General features: G+C 41.0%; 1 protein-coding gene across 2 annotated transcripts; it reads right to left on the reverse strand.

The window, feature by feature from the left end:
- Window positions 1-343: 343 nt before the first annotated feature.
- On the reverse strand, window positions 344-9,973 carry SLC25A3 (solute carrier family 25 member 3). 2 transcript variants are annotated; one of them, XM_082076110.1, is made up of 8 exons: window positions 9,833-9,973; window positions 9,526-9,679; window positions 5,882-6,003; window positions 2,658-2,837; window positions 2,361-2,542; window positions 1,477-1,649; window positions 804-914; window positions 344-693 (listed from the first exon to the last, which is right to left on the reverse strand). In XM_082076110.1, the coding sequence occupies exons 2-8, from the start codon at window positions 9,671-9,673 to the stop codon at window positions 533-535; spliced, it is 1,077 nt and encodes a 358-aa protein (XP_081932236.1). In that variant the 5' UTR covers window positions 9,674-9,679; window positions 9,833-9,973; the 3' UTR covers window positions 344-532. The 2 variants fall into 2 exon arrangements, with proteins under 2 accessions (XP_081932236.1, XP_081932235.1); XM_082076109.1 differs by lacking the exon at window positions 5,882-6,003 and adding an exon at window positions 5,596-5,717 and having other exon boundaries at window positions 9,833-9,972.
- Between the last annotated feature and the right edge of the window lie 3,801 nt (window positions 9,974-13,774).

The raw sequence follows: 13,774 nt of genomic DNA on the forward strand, positions 1-13,774 counted from the left end.
TATAAAGGTTCCTTCTCTCCCTATGGAGAACGCTGATGTTATGACCAGGATGCCCTGCCAGGCTGTAGTCTCATCTCAGCCATTCCAGAGTTCAGCTATTCTACAGTAACAGCTTATTATAGGCAAATTAAACAGTGGACTCAGTGCAGAGAACTGCTGATGGGTTCTGGAAGGATAGGTTCTTGGCACTTCTCTAGAAACAGTGAAAGCCTACTTTTGTCAAAATTGTTTTACAATTACCTACTTCCTGAAGCATAGAATAGGTAATTTTTTGTCAAATTTTTGGACAGGGGGATTATTTGAGGTATTTGCTGCTATGAAATGAAGCTTACATACGCAGTAGTAAAGACACTAAGCACTCTGTTTCTCATTTATTTCAGGCAATGATAGTGGTAAAATTTAAGCCCTCGTGTGGGATGAGGGCACAGCCAATATTGACATCATATAGAGTTTGTTTTCTACATAGTCAAATATATAAAAGTTTCATGAAACTCATCACTGGGACAGCCAGTACAGTCAGTCCATGAGTTGTCTATTCAGTTAGACCAAGCTTCTTCTTCAGAGATTCTGGCATTTCAGGTGGAGGTGGACGAGGAAGTCTGAAATAAACCTTCACAGAATCATAGATGAACCACTGTAGTGCAGTCAGGGTACCAATCATAATGATACGAGCAAACAGACCTTTCCATACACCTGTAGAGCAAAACATAAACCACGAGTAGCATAAGAAGCCAGGAAAAAAAGAAATCCTCCCCAAAACACCACAAACATTTGATCCAAAATACATGAAAGGAGAGATGTACCTTTGAATCCAAGCCTCATAAGAACCTGTGAAGCAGAACTGCCCTTTTCTTTGTTCAACACAGACACCACGGAGTCAGCAGGATGGGAAACAATTGCACAGAACACACCAGCTGGAAGAGTAATTCAACATTAGTTCTGTGGCACTTTAGCTGTACCATTACTGTGTACACTAGATACAACTAACTGAAACAGCACCTTCTAATTTCACAGAAGTTATGCCAAGCCTCCTGGTATCCCAAAAGGACAGTAGGTCCCTCCTTGTAATGTGATGTGAATATTAGAAAAGACCTTGCTTCTGCTCTTGCAGTACCTCTTCTTCTAAAACAAAAACTCCTTCCAAACCTTTGGATGTTGATAATCCCCCTTCCATCCTGATTTCTCTCCCCTTCCTTCAACCTTCCCCAGCATAGCAAAGATATAAGTTTTTTCACTCAAATCAGCTGCAGTTTCTAAACTTGGACATTAATATTGTTAATAACCATTAAGAGTGTTGTCCTACTACAGACCCATTTTCCATTTACAGAATGAATATAGTTTTTTTCCCCCTGTACATTTTAAAGTTACATATAAATTCTCCCATTCTAGTTACATCTATTTGACATCCTGAAAAGGAACAGGCTTCTTGAGTTGTGGTAGTACATTAACAAAGTGTAAGACTTAAAGATTCCTTACCAATATAGCCTGCAACAAATGTGACTACCAGCTGTTCTCCTTTTGTACATTCACTTCGTGGCTTGGGAACAACGTACTTGTAGAGAGCTTCAACAGTACGTTCAAAGCAGGCAAATTTCATCATTGTGTATGGAATCTGTCTCATCCATAGTGGAGCAACACCTTTGTAGAAACTTAACCAGAGAAGAGACAAACTCAGGTTCTTTTCCTCCAGTATTTAACACACATTTTTAACTTGAAAAAAGTTAGTTAGCCTGTTGCTTCTATCGGGAATACAACTTCTAAATAATGACACTGTAAGGCTCAATACCTTCAGAACAGAAATTTAAGTTTTATTAGTTCTCGAGTACTAACTTAATTCAGCAACACAAATTCTAATTTACCTGGATCCCTATGTTGCACAGCTGTTTTTTGTAGTCACTTTTCAGATTACAGTGCATTGCAGTAATGCAGTACTGATACTACAAGTGCAGTAAGGCTCATGTCTGCATACCAGCCAAGTCCCGATAGCGATACATGACTTGTATATTTACAGCCACTTCTACCGGAACAGAAAGCTAATATGCAGTTATATTACTCTTACATGCCAATGACTCAAGCATCTTTGACTGTACAACCAAAAAGTTGCTGAATATCTCTGACTGGAACTGCTAGAAACCAAAGTTATCCAGCAGAACTCAGCACAAAGATACTCACAAAGATGGATCTAAGGAGCATGTGGGATTAACAGCCAGTTCAGCAGATATTCCTTAAAGTACGTTTTCTTGAAATATAAAGATCAAAAAGTATTACAACTAATGCCACAATAGTTTTAGCAACACTCATTAGGAAGAAATACTTAACATCAAGAACCTGAATAAAAATTAAAATCAAGAGACACTTACGCCCAGATGCCTTCTTCTCCAAACATTTTAGGTACAGCCTCCCGCAGAGTGTTTGCATATCCAGGCTGTGTCTGAATACGAACTTTAGCAGCTTCCATTGGAGCCAGAGCAATGTCAGCAAAAAACTCCGCACTGGCAGATGCGGCTAAATACAGTGAAGTACGCCACAAATATGCATTTTCCTGAAGTGAATTGAAATACACATTTTAATTAATGAATCATGGTTTTGCAATTACTGTGTTATTAATACTATTATGTTGCAGATATATAGCCTGATGTAAACCACTTAAGGCTTACCTCTCCCAGCATGTTGCCATATAGGATTTTGAAAACTTCATAGAAACCAAATTTACAAAGTCCCTGCATGGAATATCCAATAAAGGTTGGAGCCCATCCCTTAGCCAAGCCACGAACACCATCTTCATTGATTGTCACTGAAAATCCATTGAAGATACTCTTGTATTTTTGTGGATCAACCTAAACAGAATAGGCAGTTAGTTGCTTGATATAACTAACTATTTCCTTTCTCACCGCCCCCCCCACCCCCTGCCATGTGAAATATAAAGTCCTTTTAATTCCTTATACAGCTGAGTTCCAGAGGTTGTCTGGACAGATGATGTACTCACAGTTTCACAGTGTGTTTGGGATTGGAAGGGACCTCAAAAGATCATCTAGTCCAATCCCCCTGCTGGAGCAGGAATGCCTAGGTGAGGTCGCACAGGAACATGTCCAGGCAGGGTTTTGAATGTCTCCTTGTCACCACAAGGTTAGCTAACGTAACTGTAATGATTACTTGCTAGTCTCAAACCCTGACTTATTTTAACTGCCGATGTGTTCCTCAATACTCAGGAACCACCAAACTGTCAGAATTTTGCTTTACATTAGTTCTCCAGAACCACACCACGACTTTCTGTATCGAAAAGATTTACTGAAATCACTATTTTAACACTATCAGTAATATACTAGTATAACATTTAGATCAGATTCTTCAAAAATTTGACAGCTTTTTTCAGCAATCTCAACCACTCTACACACCACACCTATGTACGCTCAACTGTCACCACAAACCAAGCCTGATGATTCACCTGATTCCTAACTGGAAAAAGTTATTTGTCCACTCTTAGTTTGATCCCTCCACATAGTCAGACTAAGATAGATGGAGCAAAGCAGATCAAAGAGTACTCAAGAACTCCTACACTTGTACTTTGACTTCACAGTAAAGACTACATACAAAATACTTCTTGCACATAAAATATCAAGTGAGATTTCATTTATAACTTATCAGAAATTAGAAAAAGACGAACTTGAATAATTTTGTTTTGTGTGAAATGAAATCTTTTAACAGAAATTCTTAACAGGGCCATTCTGACCAATTTTAAGTAACATCACACTGTTACTTTTCATATTTGACATCATCCAACATCTCCTCAAAGGGATAAAAAGGAAGATATCAAATTAGCAGTCAACCAAAGCTTTCTGAAAGAGCTATGGGACACACATGGCAACCTGCAATGAGTGACATTTTGTCTTGCAGTCTGACAACAACCTACTTGAGAATTAGTTCAACTAAACACACCAATTTTAAGACTCGGAATTTCAGAAAATCAGGTATTTAATCAGGCACTGTAAAATGAGACTATGTTCATGACAGAACCATTCTTAATTATAATCTACATAAAAGATGACTTCTTAAAAAGACATGAGAGGGCAAGCAGCATGTTTCTTCCTGGAGTATCTAGGAAGGATTAGTAACATGCTCTGTACTGGATCTGTAAAGAGAAATGCTGACAAGTTTTGCAAGGTCACACCTGGAATCCACATGGAACCCTCCTCTTGCACCTTCCTCTAAGTGCTGGAGAAGGAAGGGGACGTATCACCCCCCTCATCACGTAGGAAGCCCAGGACCAGTAGCCCAAGCCAAACATACCTACACCAAACAGATGAAGCCTGGGAACCATGAGGCCTTGCTCTCAGTTGCATATGCACCACTGTATGGCTCTTAGGCCTTCTACCCACTAACCCAGTTTGTCATCAGATTAAGAACTGTTTGAGATGCTACATCAAGTTCCTTCTTCTCAGGAAACTCAACATGGGTAGTCAAGCTGCCAATCTTGGATTTTGAAGACCATAACAACAGAAGAGCACATCTAAGCTACATTTTGAGAAATACAACACATGCTCAGCTACAGCTATTCCCTACTATTAGAAATAGGAAATTCCTACACAGTTAGCTTGGTCTCAATGCAAATTTCACAGAAAGCAGCACATTACCCTCATTTGATGCACCCTACATTTGTCCAATGTGTTACAGAATTAATAGTTTGAGAGTAGAATTTCAGGTGTTTCCAAGTACACAGAGAAGCCTCTCTTGTGAAGAATGGTAAATAAAGGCCTTCCAGAAGAACACAATTTCCAAGAGTATCACATACAGTATTCCTAATGTGATTACCAGGTCTGACTAATTAATTAGACCTCCTGAAATTAAGAGGGAACATCATAACAAAACCACCACTTTTGTAATCGGTGTCAGACAGGGAAATCACTAACTACTGTATTTCCAGAAATTTAGAAGTGTGGTTCAATTTGCTTCATTCTTGAGACACAGATTTGCCTGAAGAAATCCACTAGTATGCTTTTATCCATGACTGTTCACTGGATGATCTTAATGCAGAAGCTGGTATTGCAAATTAAGTGCAATGTGATGACACTCCCTTCCGTTCAATAAAGAACCACTTCAAGGAAACCAGTTGCAAGCACTGATGGCCTTACCAATACCATACCAAGTTTTACTCACTCTGTTCAAAGTAGCATCATTAGAAAGTATCCAATCCATAAGCCATGCAGTGATATCCACAACGTTAATATATCAAATTCTACATGCATATCACTCCAGGCTAAAAACCATATATCTTCACTAAAGATACAATTTCCTTCCTCAAAAGCACATAAATAGTTCTAGATATGCTACCAGGGAGCAAAGAGTGACATTGTGGATGCCTTTTAGTAAATGTAGTCAGCTAAATGTGCCTTAAATGTAGTAAAACGTATTTAATCCAGATTATCCTAAATGCCTCCATTTCTCTTTTTGTTAAGTCTCACAGCAGTAGACTTGATAAAGTAGCATTTGAGTTTACTCAATTCCTGTCATCCGGAAAAGATGGTGTCCCTACTGTAAACTCTTAATATGCTGGTTACATAGAGAAAAAGTTTAAGAAATGTTTAAGTAAATACAAACCTGCATACGACATTTCACTAAATCCAGAGGTACAACAGCAGTGTGTGTCAGGCCACAACTTAGGACCCCACCAACGCCACAGAGTGCATAAAACTTGAGCGAGCCATATTCACAACTGTATTCTGCAGCAAAAAATAAAGACACACCATGCTTTTACATAAACTCCATGCACTGTTGGACAATGATGTCCAGGGGATAGTTTGTGCTTCCAATTCATTAGTGAATTAATTATACCACACTAAACATGCTTTGTCAATGTTACCACATACCAACATGCAGAACAAACCTGCATTCTGCATTTAACCAGGTCTAGAGGAACCAATGCTGTATGTGTTGTTCCACAGCTAATGATCCCACCAAGGCCACAAAGTACAAAGAATCTGCCCGAGCCATATGCACAGCTGTATTCTAGTTAATTGAAAAAAAAAATAACATGTATATGATTGATCATAATGGTAACAAAGATCAGAAAATAAACAAAATTGGCTGAGCGCTACCTTCTCAAAAATATTAAACTGAAATAATCTCTCATGCAATATTATTCAATTATAGTGTTATACTAAAAAATAATTCCCTTTTGAAATGACAAAATTCGATTCTAGGCCTTCCAAATTGGGTCTGTTCCTTTAAAGAAAGTAATGGAAGAAAGAGTTTTAGCTCACAGCACATTTAAAAAATAGAAATGAATTCCAGAAGCACCTAGTAGAAATTATGACTTAAAAGTTGTAATATCTAACATTTTCTTATATCAAGGAATTACACAAGAACAGTGTTTCTCTACCAGTCTGGAGACAAAGCTTCTTTGGTTAAATATTATGTAATAGTCCAACTCCTGTATTTAGCAGACACGACACAGATCTCCAAGATCAGTGGACATTTTTCTTTGTGCAGATATATTTTCAGGTATTTTTCAGATTTTTTAAAATAGATTTTAAAAATTTTCTTTCCAATGCAGAATCTCAGCTTTATACAGCTTCTGTTTAACTAAATCGCAGAATTTTATGAAGTTAATCATCACATTCAATGCTTAAAAACAAGGTTCATTAAAGAATCTTTCAAATCACATTTTATCGAGGGATATTTCTTTGTACTGTGTATAAAACCACTTAGCCTTCAAAGACCAAGTTATTTTCACAAATTCCAGTAGACCAAAGTTACTGGAGCTGAAAAACAAGAATTAGTTTCCCCTCTTCAGTTTTTTTAAGATTCAGAGCATATGATTATGTGTAACCAGAAAACACTCAAGTTTACAATTAATAGTACAAAATAAGCATAAGGTAGCAGCACAGTTCTGCTACTATACTTAGCATTTTAAATATATACACGAAACTAATATACCAAATAAGCACACAGAAAACAGTACACTCTGTAGAAAACATTCCCCAGAGTAGAAAGGGAGAATCTAGGTTCTTTTGCTATTACATCTAGTGGTGTTACTCCATTATAATAGAATAGACTTTAAAGTGTTACACCAACTTAATAAGAACTATCTCCAGAGAAACACTAATGAAAATTAAAAGACAGCTAAAACTTAACTTATTCAGAGCTCATTTGCCCTTTTGTTTCTGAAATAAATTTCTTTATGAACATCAACAAAAATTTATGCTTACATTCAACAGCATCAACAGAGCACCAGTTCACAGTAGCAGGCTTATCCAGCTCATAAGTTCACTATAAGGGAAATTCTGCCCCCAAACATTCCAGATTTTACATTACATTTTACATTCACACTTCTCACCTTATTCTTCAAAATTAAACGTCAGGACAAAAAAAAAAGTAGTTTTTTTTTTCCTTTATCCTAAAACAGCAAATACCAAATAACAGATACCACATTAAACCTGAACTTAAAGCGAGGAATAAATTAAGAGTCATAATAATGCATAATCTATGAGATTTTTTTTAACTGAGATACTACTCAAGATTATAAATATGCTGGCCCAGGATTTACACATCCCTCTAAAATAGCTTGGTTATGCTATCAGATTTGCAGACAGCAGTAATATTCTGTTTACAGCTTGCCAAAATGACTGGTTAAGCAAACACAAACAAGGCTTTCTATGCAGGTGTAATCACAGAACAGACTCTGAGCCTGTGTTACGGGGCAGCTCTGTCTAGCTGTATCTTTGGTCTGCAGCATACCAATACTGCAGTAGTTACCATGCTGCCCAGGTACCACAAGTATTTGTTCAAGCTCCCTTTTTCGCAACAATTTAGTTAGAAGTCATACTCAACTGACAGACAGACATTTGTACAAGCCACAGAAAAGTAGAGCTCGACACATCTGCTTTATTACAATACTATTCAGACTGACCTGTCAACTAGGTGTTCAAAAACAGTAATTAAGAAAAGCAAGCCAGTTTCAATTAGGCTCAATCTCTTTACAGGTATCTAAGGTCATAGTGGTATTGCAGTATTAGAAAAAACAGAGTAAATCCTGGAGTTTCTATTTCAGAAGTAGAGTCAGATTTCCTAAAAACAGTTACCTGGAAAGAGAACCAGCTGAACATGTAGGACAGAGGGCAAGAAAATTATTCTAACATACCTAAAGGCTGATTTAACACACCCTGAAGCTACTAAAATATACAGCATAAAAACACATATACACTATTAAGACAGCTACATCATAAATATTTCATTTCTTTGCATCTGATCTGACATGTTAACAAGGACAAATTCCAAGAGCTGATCATAAAACACTTTGTTTCTGAGCTGCGTTATGGTTGATGACCTGAGCTGAACTCACAAGGTCTTGTGGTTTGTACTGACTTTGTATGACCTTGCATGTGCTCAGATATCTTCTGCAACACGTTACTCTCCCAACACAAAAGCCAGAGAGCCAACTGGTACGTGAAATAACAAATGCAGCAGAAAAGAGAAGAACTCTGGTCACCTTTGACTGCATGTGTCTACAAACAGGATGAAGATTAAGCACAGTGCTTTTAAAAACTAAGTGCACCTACTGAATATTTTTAGCGTAGCAAAGAGTGATTTAGGGCTTTAGTTAGCTAACAACAAAATTACTACACGCAAAGCTTAAAATCTTAATAAAATCCAACACTGAGTTCTGCCTTCCTTTTACATATTACATGAATAATCATGCAAGAGCACAAACATACTCCAGGAATCATAGTGGTTCAGAAAAGATAAAGGCAGAAAGATGATGCTAAATTAGTATCAGCTCTAAAGAACTGTAACTTAAACATCTACCTCTGCTATTAGAAATATCATCACGGTATGACCTTTGGAAGTCACCAGAGTGATGAGGAAACATACAGGAAGCACTTGAGCTTAAATTTAAAATGCAGCACTGTATCTCAGACAGCAGAACTATCTGATGTATGCCCCACAAGAGCAAAAGCAAAACAAAACCCCACAGAACAGCTGCAGGCACTCCTAATGTGTCTGGTTGTTCAGATGTCCAGCTGTAAATAAACGGAAAAAAATGAGATGCAAAGGAAAACATGGATGGGAGAGATGATCTTTCAAACCCATCCAGATTCACACGATGCTCTTCTCCATGGAAGAAGTATGGGCTGACAGCCTCAGTCCCCGAGGCTGCAGGCCCAGCAGAGCGAGAAAAATCCCTGTTATTCCCTAGACAGATCCCACCGGGGGTCTCTAATTCCCCTAAGCTAGCCCCGTCCCGTGTCCCCTCCCAGTATCTCCGGACCCCGCTGCCACCCGGCACACTCCGCGCGGGAGCGGAAGAGGCGCCAGCGCCTCCCCCGCCCGTGCCCTTCCTCGTCCTCCAAGCGCGCGCGTAGGCCCAGCGCCGGCTCCTCCCCGGCCCGGCCGGGCCCCGCGAAGCGTTGAACCTCCCTTCGCCACCCCCGCGGGCACCGACCCGCGCCAGCGGAGGTTCCGCGGGCACCGGCGCCTCCACCGCCCGCAGGCCGGACCCCCGCCGCGACCCCTCCCTGCTCCTCTCACCTTCAGCGGCGGATGCGGCCGCCAAGCTCCGCCGCGAGGTCGGCGCCTCCGCTGGCTCCGTGCGCTTCCTCACCCCATCCTGGGCCAGCTGGAAGTGCGGCGCGTAGAAGGGGTTGAGCCGGGCGAGCGGCGCGACAGAAGAGAACATGGCGACCTGAGGCAAACGAGAAGAGCAGAGCGGCGTGGGACGGTGCAAGTCCGCCACGGGCCCCACGGGCTGGCCTGGCCCCGCACCCGCCCGGCGGCCCGTAGCCCCGGAGCGAGCAGCGGCCTCACCGGGCGGGCACCCAGTGCCGCCCCCACTCACCTCCTAAGATGGCGGCAGCGCGCGGACCCGCTGCTCGGGCGGCAGCTCGGCAGAGGCTGACCGCGCGCCCGGCGCACTCACTTTGTCCTTCGCCGACGCAAGGGGCGGAGCCAGAGCCCAAGAAGCCGCAGAGCGATTGGCGGAGGCGCTCGGCGAACCGGTACCACGGCGCGCGCGCAGCCGAGGCTAACGCCCTCCTCCCCACGCCTGCGCACTGCGCCACCGCGCTGGGGAAAAGGGCGGACACGGCCTGGGCTGCTGGGCCGCGCCCTGGGAGCTCGGCTGTCAGCGACCCCGGACGGGGGTGGTATGCGGGCGCTCACGGCGGCTGCCCTTGCCCTCGCAGAGGGCAAGTCGAGCGCTGCAACTGAGACAGGCCAGAGAACCGCGCTGGCTCCTGGCGGAAGGAGTTTCTTCTTGGCTAGTCAGGTGTACCGGTGCACCCTCCCTGCCTTAAGCCCTGTGCCTGCACTTCTGATCCCTCTTCACTACTGCCCGTGGCTGGGTGCTTGCCAAATAGTCCACGTGCTTCCTACAGCCTCAGGCAAGCTGTGACAGCCCAGGGCAATATTAAACTAGAGACACTCCCAAAGCCCTGTGTGGCAGCAGCCCTATCCTGGTAGCAGCAGGCCAGCCCTGATTCATGCTCTGTTGCAGGTGTACTGGGGAGGGCACGCAGTTTTGAAGATCAGTTTAAAGGTGGCCTCAGGCTTGCCCTGAACTCCAGGTCTGTGCACTAGCACCTAGTAGTATTTTCTAATCACAGTCTAGTAAAGCTACAAACCACAGCTCTGTTGCCAAAAGGCTCACCCCCCTCACCAGGCTCCCACCACAGTGCGGTTTAAGACCAAGCACAGTCAGAAAGCAGGCCCCAAATTTGGCTGCAGCCTCTGCAGCTGCATTTCACCTTTAGAGGTCACACTTGCAGGGCATGGCCTACACTACAACACCTGCAGCCACTTACATAAGAATTGCCAGTTACTCGTTCGTTTAAAGCAGAATTTTATTTAACACAGCACCCATGCTTGGCCTTAAACTATGTCTCTTATAATACAGTGTGATTTCACTCATTTTAGTGGGTTTACACAGTACAAAACTAGCACAGCACAGTTCAGCTCTCCAGTTCCTGAAGAGATAAGAACTCCAAGCCTTCACCATCTTGATCATATCCCTATAGGGGTCAGTAACAACAACCTCAGAAGACAGCAAAGCAGGAGGCACATCCTGAGTACCCCAGCTATTACTTCTGGGCACAGAACCATCATGTACCTGCACCACCACAGTGAAGAACCACCCCTTCAGTCAGTGCAGTGGCTCCTGTCAAACTTCCCTGGAAGATGACCTGCTACATCAACCGCAGGACTTGGCTCTACTTGCTGTATTTCACAAGGTTGATTCAGGCAGACTGTCCCACACAGGCAAATTGACACATGCCTAATAGCACTGTCACAGAAGTCCAGGTTGGCTAAGTGCCTCTTGAGTAAACCAGACTCCAGCTGCCGAATAGGAAAAGGGTCAGCTGAAACTTGCATTCTTTAAATACTTTCATTTACCAACCAGCAGAGAGCCTGAAGTGTTCTGCCACTAGTAGAAAGGAAGACAGGTCAGAATTATTCATTTTGCCAGTACTTGTTCTGCTCTAATTGCTTGCAGCTAAAAAAATGTTGGTAGCAATGTTGGTAAACACTGATACTTAATTAGCTAATAACCTCTAAATATGACTGAGACTTGAACTCTTATCTTGAAATTACATATAAATGATTAAAATTCTTGCAGACTTACGGATTTTTAAAATATGAAAAACCTCTGCTCCTACCAATTATGAAGGATGAGCATGTGACTATTTATTTATATACATCTAGTGGCAATTTGTGTGCATAACTAGTACTGACTTTGTAGAACAATCAGGTTTTTTTTGTTTTATTTGTTAATAGTACAGCTGAAGTTAATTGTCAAGTACTATTAAATAGCAGAGTCTAACATATTTCCATGAAAACACAGGGATAATACATGTTCCTGCTGAATGCAGATTATTATACATGAATATCTCTTCAACTTATCCCAGATGTTAAAGAATAAAAAAGCATTAAATAAAATGTCATTCAAACCATGTAGATTAATCTGATTTCTGACACACAGTAAAGGTAGCAACAGATGAAGACTTTAAAGATATTACCTTTTGGCGTCTACCTCTGTCAGATTCGCAGTAAGAAGAGCTATTGTAAATTAAATCAATCTTTTTTATTGGTTGCTTTTCAAATTTTGGGAGTTTATGAAAACATCAGTTTGGCAACTCAGAAGTTTTCCTAATTATATCTCTTCTCCTATTATTAACACCCACCATATACCCCCTGTTCCCCCCCACGCCCCAAGCAGCATACAATCAAGAAATTGTAGACTAGAGCTTGTTTTGGAATAACTTCTCAGAGTTCTAACATTTTGGTGAAGCCTGTAAGTAAAAATCAAAGCTTTTATAAGCTTGTTCTCCAGGTGACTTATTGTTTTCAAAAATATGAGGCAGTAGAAAAAAATAACCATGCATACCTTTGATAATCAGATTGGCACAAGTAGCATCTGCTCCTACTGTAAGCATGTTTTACATACTCATTCACAGTATCAACACCAGAACTACTAAACTGTGACTCCACTGAATCAGTAACAGATCAGTTCAAGCTGTTTGTAGGCTTCACAGCCCAAGGGAAGCCTTAACACTGCAGCATCTCCTTCAACAGGGTCCAAACTAGTCAAGTTGAACGACAGCACTTGCATCCTCTGAAAGCAGTGAAACCTCTCCTGTTCTTATTCATGACTGCCTTAGGTGTCCTCATCTGATAATCTTTTCCAGTCTAAATTATCTCCAGACATTCCATGGTTTTCCTCCATGAAATTTAACTTTTTTTCCTAAATAATAAATAAAGGCAGCAATGCAGATACACTTTTAAACCACAACCAACCAATGCTGACAAAGAATTTCAAAGTGATGTGGGACAGAAAATTTGAGGAATTATTCTTTTAACTATCAATAGGTACATAGTAATAAGTATGTATGCCACCTTAGGACTATTTTACAAGTTAATTAACCTGTAGACCCTATGCTGTATGAACATGTGCATGTATGCATACATCTTAGCTTGCTGTTGCATTGGTGCAAAGCAGCCTGGTATACTTCCTAAGGAAAAAGAAAAGCAAAAGTCATAGGAAAGTTTTAGACAAACATACGTAGATTTACCAAACATACAGCAAAAGCTATACTAACAGACAATGAAGGATAGCTGAAATGCCCAAGTTTGTAAACATGGGATTTAAAAGTATACATCAAAACTCACCCTGTATCTATTTTGATCAGTCAGATGAAGTTTAAAAAATTTTTTTAAAAGCTTTCAGTCCAATATGTAACTTCCGCCATATCAAAGCAAGTCAAGTATACCACAGATGAGACATGCCACACAATTTACAAGCTTAATTGGCAATTTTATTTTTTTTCTTTCTGCTGAAGAGTCTCCTTTTGGAGCTCCATTCTTTAAAGGCATACTTTCTGTATTCAGCTTTTCTGATTTAACACTTACTTTTAAAGATATTTTGTTAACCGAACTGTCCAAAAAGGTAATTAGCAGGAACTGAGGACTTTAAGACCATGAATATTCAGTTGTGTCACAAGAAACAAACCAAAACACACACAGATCAGGCCTAAGAGGGACTTGAAAGGATTCCATAAGGCAGTACTAAGCATACTACCACCAAGTAAACTTGGAGAAGAAAAAGTTCCTTCCCACTGTTTCCTACTTAAATACAAATCAAAGTTTCAAAACACAAACAATTTAAATTTAAGTTCCTCTGCAGGAGTTTGTGTCAGACACTAGGTAAGATCTCAAAGCCTTGCCATGGATCAGGTGCCATAAAATTGTCTCATCACTGCAAGTGATACCCTCTACTGATTCGCAG

This window comes from Streptopelia decaocto (assembly GCF_964273445.1).
Source record: "Streptopelia decaocto genome assembly, chromosome: 1".
Classification (NCBI taxonomy): Eukaryota; Metazoa; Chordata; class Aves; order Columbiformes; family Columbidae; genus Streptopelia; species Streptopelia decaocto.

Excerpts from the sequence above, each read along its gene's own strand:
- SLC25A3 (XM_082076110.1), bottom strand. The coding sequence starts at position 9,673 with ATGTTCTCTTCTGTCGCGCCGCTCGCCCGGCTCAACCCCTTCTACGCG. Across the intron at positions 6,004-9,525 it reads GGCCGCATCCGCCGCTGAAG|AATACAGCTGTGCATATGGC; the intron begins GTGAGAGGAGCA and ends TCAATTAACTAG. Across the intron at positions 2,838-5,881 it reads TGGTTAAATGCAGAATGCAG|GTTGATCCACAAAAATACAA; the intron begins GTTTGTTCTGCA and ends TATTCTGTTTAG.